The sequence below is a fragment of the Globicephala melas genome, chromosome 21 (assembly GCF_963455315.2).
Source record: "Globicephala melas chromosome 21, mGloMel1.2, whole genome shotgun sequence".
In the NCBI taxonomy this organism is placed as follows: domain Eukaryota; kingdom Metazoa; phylum Chordata; class Mammalia; order Artiodactyla; family Delphinidae; genus Globicephala; species Globicephala melas.
Window position 1 is genome coordinate 6,258,837 of NC_083334.1, and position 8,636 is coordinate 6,267,472.

The 8,636-nt window shown below is 44.0% G+C and overlaps 1 protein-coding gene across 1 annotated transcript; it reads left to right on the forward strand.

Annotated features, from left to right (window-relative positions):
• Positions 1–1,350: 1,350 nt before the first annotated feature.
• On the forward strand, positions 1,351–5,370 carry LOC115867544 (zinc finger protein 705A-like). The gene is given in 7 exon segments (XM_070044644.1): positions 1,351–1,484; positions 2,615–2,741; positions 3,480–3,575; positions 4,102–4,184; positions 4,641–5,021; positions 5,106–5,321; positions 5,323–5,370. Coding segments are annotated over 7 exon segments (963 nt in total). The 5' UTR covers positions 1,351–1,472.
• Positions 5,371–8,636: the final 3,266 nt, after the last annotated feature.

Here is an 8,636-nt window from a genome sequence, read left to right on the forward strand (position 1 = left end):
ATAGGGATTTACATATTCCTATTATCAAGAGAAGAAAAATTCTAACTGTAAAAAAAGACATTTCATTTCACCTTCAAATTTGCCTTGAAGGCAAAACCAAAGGTAATCCGTGGCCGACTCTTGATTGGTTTTCCTAGGAAGTCCCTCCCACCTTGGATTTCCCAGGTGCTCTGGAGAATCCAAACGCTAAACTTTTTCTTGAGTGTGTTTTGGGCATTAAGAATTGTCCTGGACACTTGATTCCAATCCACAATAAACAGATGCCGGCATTAACCCAAGGCTTCTCTTTATTTCTGATAGAAAATGATCACTGCGCTTTCACTTTGATTGTGGCGGGAGTTCAGGAGAGAAGGAACTTGACAGCAAATACCTTTAGAAGATATTTCTGTTTCAAGATAGACAGGATGTAATGAGGGGATTGATTGTGCATCATACAGGGAGGTTTCCCCCAAAACTGGGCGATAAAAATGAAGACATAAATAACAGGGAGCTTCTTCTGATGGTTAATGTTAGCGGTCATATTACAGGTAAAACCTAGGTGATCTCTGTTACCCTAAAGGAATTTGAACACAGGACACAGACTGAACAAAATTAAATGACAGCTGATCCTTCTTCTAGATGTGTAACTCTGTCATATATTAAAGTTTTTGGAACCTCTGCATGTCATTGGTAAATAAACCAATTTTCTGCTAAACCTTAGCCATTCCATATTTCTGAGCATCCTTGACACAGAGGGTTGAGACAGTCCACGACCGGAACACTATGACTCGTGTACCCCTGCTTCCTTCTGGAACAGCGGATGTTAAGGACGAGACCGGAAGGGTGGGTGCCGCGGTTCCTCCAAGTGGAATAAGCCCTTGGTTTAACTGCATCCTGAAATAGGTCCTCGGCTGATTAATATCCACGTAGATGGGGGACAGAACTAAAAGTCAGGGTTGAGGGAGAGCTGGAAGGCAGTGAGGTTCCAGCGGGCTGCCAGGGGTGTTGGAGGACCATTGTGGGTGCATAAGGGAAGAGAATGATCTGGGGATTTCCAGTGTTTCCTACAGGAGGAAACCAAACTCTACTCCGGCATGAGTCAGGGTTCCCGAGGGTTTGAATCAAGGAGGACATTGAATGCTTCTGGATGCCCTAGGCTGCTGAACACACAAAGTCAATGCTTAGCACATTCTTATTTGCAAACTCTCTGAACTTTGACTTTCTGTCTTAGCAACCACAGCTCTAGCTTCTTACATGGGATCTGGGAGAGAAGAGACTGCACCGTGTTCTTAGGATGCACCGCTGGTTTCCGTTTGCTGGGCTGGGGTCACAGCCAGGTGGAGGTGTGGGGCTCCATTTCAGGTGGGTCTGGAAGTTGTGCACAGGACTGGAGTCTCATGGCTTCTTCTCCATCCTCAGATTTGCGTGCTCAGTGCTTGGATTGGCTGTGAGTGAAATCCCGAGAAAGACTCCTGGCGACTGAGTTGTTGACAATGGAGCCTCTGGTGGGTAGCGACGCTTCCTTCTCCTGAAGCTACACCCCGAGTGCCATTAGCAATCGTTCCCTCATTCACACCTTCCACCTCTTAGTAATTAAACTTTTATTCATATTCGATAACTGGGAGGAATATGTAGGGAGGAGTATTTTCTTAACTGTGCTGCATAGAAAGGAGAAACAGTACAGTAGGTAGAATAAAATTAGGTTCTCTCATAGATTTTTGAAAAATTGGAGAAAAACCAATCACTAGGCTTCTTTCATCCCTCAGCATGGAGATGAGATTAGATTACAAGAGAAACAGTGATAACTAAGGTCAAGGTCCCTGAAAATCTTGAGTGGGAGTCCTCATGCCACAGCGATGGTCAGGCTGGGTCTGTCCTTCACTCCAGCCACCCGAGTCCCCGGCTTATTCTCCTGAATCATCTGACCTCAAAGTTTGTTATGAACACCTGAGTCCTGTAGTGTTAAGAGAGAGAACACCTCCTGGTACCAAGTTCTGTATGAACCTTGCTCAGTTCTGAGGAATGTTAGGCATTTCTTCATGATCCTCTGACAATTGCATGATCAGTAGAATAGTGTTTTGTATTTAGCATAGGTTTGCTAGAACAGAAACACTTCATACAATTATATATTTGATGATTTCAACACTCATAACAAGTAATGAAAGCAGTTTCTTTTTGGAGAATCAAAGATTCCTCTAGGGACATAATTTAAACCAATAGTCATGTTTTCAAAGTAGCCCATCATGGTTATTGTTTGTCTTGTCATGAATCTGTAGAATTCCTTGAAATTAATAAGGAAGAGAGATTGAGTTATGAATATGCAAGTGAATCTTTTATTATCAACTGTCTGGAAGTCCTAATTTCCAGGTTATTGAAAAACTTCTACAATGTATTATAACACACTTCAAGTGATATTTCTGTAAAATAAAGCTTTATGACGTCAGAGTGTGTAGGTGTCCGTGAATGTACCTGAAAGGCAGACACCAGCTCAGCGCTGGCAGAGAACCAAGGGGAACCCCACACAGAGCGTGATCCTTTATCCACCCAGATCCCGTCACCTCCTCATCTCAACCCTCCCACCCTGGACAGTGGTAGGGACTGCTCTGTCTAAACCAGAACATCCCCGATGTTTTAGGAATCAGTGACGTTTGAAGATGTAGCGATCAACTTCACCCAGGAAGAGTGGGCCCTGCTGGACACATCCCAGAAAACCCTGTTCAGAAACGTGATGCTGGATAATATCACCCACCTGGTCTCCGTAGGTGAGTCTGTCAACACGGATGTACGTGCACGTGTGTTCACTGCATTCATTCACTCACCGAACAGGCATTTAGATCAGCTTCCCCATGTCCCACTCCAAGTCCTTCCTGCTTCTTTGATAGTCCTCATAACTACTTAAAACGAAGACGTTTCTTTTCACGGCACTTTTCATTACTACACTGGAAAATAATCTTGGCCACATTTCATACCTCTGTGGCTACTCAGTGTTTACACTCAGAACAGAACTGGGGATTCAATGGATATTTTAATGCATAAGTAAATGGATCAAATATTTTTTTTTTGGATCAAATATTTTTAAAATGATTCTTCTGTTCTAGTCACTCCATGAAGGCTTGAGACCAGAGTCGTGTATATGACATAATTTTGATGATTCCTGTAAGGCGTATCCTTACTGGCTCCTGTTTGAAAGTAATATTCAGCCCACTGTAGAGTCCTTCAATCTTTCCCATTTGGAAAACACTGAGGATTCTGTAATCTCTCTTTGAACTTGTGCACAGGCATCAGCCGCTAGAGGGTCTCACTGTGTTTGCTGCTGCTCTGGATTTCCTCCTGGTCTGCTGAAGGACCTTCACTGTTCTGTCTGTTGAAGATGTTGCCTGCACTGACCTTCAATTATCTCTTTATTTTCCTCTTTCCCTTACCCTGGACTTGAGCACAGCAAAGGGTAATTAGCCCAGACTCAAAATCCAACACTTTTTCTTCTTTTTCAAATCAAACAGGGTATCAGATCAGCAAACCAGATGTGATTTCCCAGCTCGAACAAGGAAAAGAGCTGTGGAGTGAAGCAACAGGATGCCTCCAAGGCCAGAGTCCAGGTAAGAATCAGGGGCCTGTGCTTCACTGCAAGAAAGTTTCAGTCAGTGTGTTAAGTCCTTGGAAACACCAAATGAAAGTTTTATGAAGTGAGCGATATGTTCTAAACTGGAAGTGAGGACATTGGGCTGAAATTCTTTATGTTGTTATCACTCTTTGCATCTAGCAATGAAAATTCATATTACTTCCTGCCATTTCTATTCTTTAAGGAAAAGGGTGCTTGTGGACTCACTGCAGTTAAACTTTCACATAGTGATTCTTGTCCTGATCGCCCCATTTAATGTGTTTTCCATCATTTGCTGACCCAATGTCTCTCCACTACATTACATTTTTATATTTTAATCCTGTTTTTCTCTAATAGACAATGACTTTTAAAGTATTTCTACTACCTTGAGTATTTCTTTATTATACATGCTCTCTCCATCAGAGTGCCAATTTTTGAAAGATACTCACATGGACCTTGGTGTTTGTTTACATTTTTATTTCCCTAATTTCATTTTAAAATTTATATTTTTTCCATTTCTTTAGGCAGTGAAAGTCCGCTTATACAACAAGAAATGATATTCATGCAACAAGTGTACAGGAAGCACATATCTCACACCATGCCAATGGTAAGTTTCATGGGTGGAACACCAGTCATCCAAATGAAAGACCTGGCAGTGAGATAAGTTGGCAATTGAGCAAAATTGCCTGTATGTAATTAAGTGGAGGTTGAGCTCTTTCTGGGAATATCTTTAGATAGGCTGAAGTCAGTTGAAAAATTAATATGAGCACAAAACCACAACATGAGACCTAAGAAAAAGTCAGTTGCACAAATATTGCTCATCTCCTAGTCTTTAGAACAAACTGAAGTCTTCAAAATTAATCTGATATCTGGGTTGGGAAACTGTAAAAGAGAATGTTTGTGCCTGTAGAGGAGTAACACAACATGTGTATGCAACTGACACAGGAAACATTTTAACAAGAGACTATAACTGACTGATCCTATAGGGTGTAAATGTAGAGGAATGAGTGTCTGCATAGACGTGGGCAACCAGAAACAGCCTCCTATCTTTTTCCCAAATCAGGTTTCTCACACACAAGGGGATCCTGTTGGATGGACTGATTTGAGTGATGAATTTACTCCTAGATCTTCACCTCAACTTTCACCAGTTCCCTTAGGAAGGAAAAGTAATGTCAGCAAACAGCATGGAAAATCACTTAGTCAAGGGTCATTCCTTGACAAACAGGATCACATTCACACTAGAGCTAAATTGTATGAATGTCCTCTATGTGGGAAAGTCTTTAGTAGATGCTCTACACTCATAAGACACAAGATGATTCACACTGGAGAGAAACCATTCAAATGCAATCTGTGTGGGAAAGTCTTCAATCAAAGTTCCTCCTTGAAACAACATGAGAAAATTCACACAGGAGAGAAGTGCTATGAATGTCATCAGTGTGGTAAAGCCTTTCTTCAAAGCTCTGGCCTTAGTTCGCACAAGAAAATCCACAGTGGAGAGAAACCACACGTATGTCTTGAGTGTGGGAAGGCCTTCAGTCACAGTTCAGGGCTTAGTTCGCACAAGAGAATCCACACTGGAGAGAAACCACATGTATGCCTCCTGTGTGGGAAGGCCTTCAGTGAACATGCTAAACTGAGAGAACATGAGAGAACCCACACTGGAGAGAGGCCCTATGAATGTCAGTGGTGTGGGAAATGCTTCAGTCGTGGCTCTTCCTTGAGACGACATGAGGGAACCCAGCACTGGAGAGAAAGTCAGGAGGGCCCTCACTAGACGTCCTGACCTGAGATGACATGGCGTCATACATGTGAGGAATGTGGATGGAACACCAGCATAGCTTTAGCATTTAACCACACCCAGGTTCACACCTAGTAAAGACACTCTGTCTGTAATCAATATGGACACTTGTTCAGGCACCACACTCCTTAGTCCAGACAGGCATCACCTGTGGACGTGGATCCATATGTGCCCTGTCTCTGTGGCAAAGCCTTTAGTCATTGGCCTGACCTCAGGTAACTTAGCAGAAATCACTCTGTAAATACAGTATGGGTGTTTTTAGCAACAGCTCCCAACTCTAAAGACCCTAGAGGACTTGAGCAGGGGATAACCAACCCCTAATTCTTCTTTGATAATTATTGTTCAACACGAGCCATCTTCAGGTAGAGAACCACTAAGACTGTAATGACTGTTAACAAACATTCAGCTGATCACCAGGCTTGATATGCACGAAAAACTCAGCGAAAAAATAAACACTAAAACAAGAACAAAGATGTGAACTCTTGAGAAATACCCAATTATGTTGAGCAACACCAAAGCATACTTATAAATAATTCATCCTGGAGAAGTGAATCAATGTAAAGTCATGAGAAATTCTTCATAGAGCAACCTCTCTGGACCACGTGTGCTCAGACTGTACAACACACCCTCAGTGTCGTGAAGGTAGGGAAGTCTTCAGTGATCACTTATTTCTTAGTCAACATTAAATTCTCACACTGAGGATGTAGCAATCCTAAAAATCAAAGTGGAGCTACAGCTAGATTTCGTATCAGAAAAAACCGACCCTCTGAGTGGGAGGGGGAGCCTCTTAAAGAATCCTTTAACACACGTTCAGGCTAATTGTGATTTGCGGAAATACCTCTTCATGAAAATGTGGCATAAAATGGAGAGTGAAGTGATCTAGCAATATAGAATGTAGAGTTTGGAAGAAATTAAAATTTGTGTATAGAATAATAGTTGCAAATATTCAAACAATAAAGTCTGTGGCTAAAGGAGCTAAGTATTGGTGTCTGGTTTTCTTTGTGCCCCTGGAAGCACAGGGATTCAGGTTTGCACCCTCGGAAAGTGGGTGGAGACTCAGCCCCACTCTCTGAGTGTCCCCTTTCTCCATAGCTCTTTCCACACAACTCAGCTCCACTCATTCCAACGTCCCCCTAACCCCATCTACCCTTTCAGGCCCTGGTGGTGACACAGCTCTGATCATCAGCTCCACTGGTCATGTTTCCCAGAATGTCACGACCCTGGTCAGGCAAGGTCATGGGAAAGTCTCAAAGACACCTAGTCCTACACTTTTTGAGTTCCCTCAACATATTTCTTCAGATGGAAACCACCGGGGGCTAAAGAGACAGGCAACTCTGCCCTCCCAGACCTCAGAAATCTCTTGTTATTTTGTCCCAAAACCTCTGAATTGAGCTAAGTGGATGAAGAGTTCCTTCCATAACCATACTATATTTTTCAGCTGATTCCTGAATTATACACCCAGCAGTCTCACTAAAGAGGAACACATACCCCTGCATAAGCTCATGGAATAAATCTCCAGGAATGAAACTATCAGCGATAACACATTCCAGTTTTTAAAATAATTAGTGCAATATACTTTTCGCTAAGAAAAAATGAATGTTCTCACAAAGCGGATCTCTCTACTTTGTCTGCAGGACTTGGAGTGTTATCCTTTGACACACATCAATATCGAACGTAAATCTCGAGGGAAATTCTTCCAGGCTATCCACTGGGATGACTTGTGTTCTCGTAGCACAAAGTAGCACAATTCCCAAACCACAGGCCTGAGGGTGAGGATGTTAAGGGGTGAGGCCTGTGCAGGTGCTGGGACCCCCAGGAGTGGTGATGTGCACACTCCCTTCCCAGAGGAGTGCACGTCCCACTGGGATTTATCTACGCTGACCTATACCTGTGTCTGTGCTCGGCATTCCTAGCTGGACAAGGGATTTCAGAGCTGTTCCCCTACAATGGTGAGCACAGGGGGGCAGCATTTCACAAGGAGGTGTGTTTGAGGGCACCTTGGCCGCTTGTCTGAGTGGCAGAGGGGCCTGGAAGAAACCTCTCTGAAGCTTAGTCACTGGGGGGAACTCAGGGCTCTCTTGGTCGAGCTGACCCAGGCTTCTTCACAGGCTCGGGTGCTGAGAGTGACAGGCCCACGGAGACAAAGTGAGAGGCAGAGGCAGAGAAACTCCCAGAGAGAGAGACAGAGACAGAGACAGAGACAGAGAAGCAGCTGCAGGGCCACTGGGCTCAGCTTAGAACTCCTACCACATAAGTTCTCCCACATTCTGTTGCTCAGAGCAAATGGCAGGCTGGCCACATTCTGGGGGTGAAGAGAAAGGTCCAGCCCTTAATGAGAGAAGTGGCAAAGTCACACGGCAGAGCCGTGGGCCCGAGAAGGTGGAAGGAATCTGTGGGGATTTGTTTCAATCGAACTCAAAAGGCTTAGGTATGGGGTCAGGTGTTTACACTTTAGTGATACATGATTCTCTAGTTTCCAAGATTTCTGCAGATTCCTCCCCCTCACACCACATCACGATCTCTTTCATCCCATGGCTCTGATGCAGAGTGGGAACCACTATTTTCTGAGCTGAGGCTATTCTCCTGGGACAGTATAAACCCCTTTCTCCATGAAGTTTTCTATTTTCTACCTTTCCTTCCAAGAACCCTCCCATAGGTTCGAGGCAGAAGACATCAACTGTAGCTCCTATTCAAACTGCTGCTGTTCCAGGAGAAAGACCCTCCTCCTAAACTTTAAATCACTGGGTTCTTTTTTAACATATGAAAATGGGCTACATGTTTATTCTTCAAAGATACCTAGGGGGCTTCCCTGGTGGCGCAGTGGTTGAGAGTCCGCCTGCCGATGCAGGGGACGCGGGTTTGTGCCCCGGTCCGGGAAGATCCCACATGCTGCGGAGCGGCTGGGCCCGTGAGCCATGGCCGCTGAGCCTGCGCGTCCGGAGCCTGTGCTCCGCAACGGAAGAGGCCACAACAGTGAGAGGCCTGCGTACCAAAAAAAAAAAAAACCCTAAAAACCTAGGAATTCAGGAAACATTTTTTTCTAAAACTTGAAACTTTGAGCAAAGTATGGAATACCACAACGATTCCCCCTTTACTCTCAATCGCAATTTCTGTACGTGACTTCAATTTTCTATTCCTTTACTAGTGGAGGAGGGTCCTTCTCCCAGTGGGTCCACATTATGACGTACTCCCTTTGCAGAACAACCAGGAGAAGAGGGTCTGGGGACTGGAAGTCAGTAAAAATGGAGGCTGTAGTACACC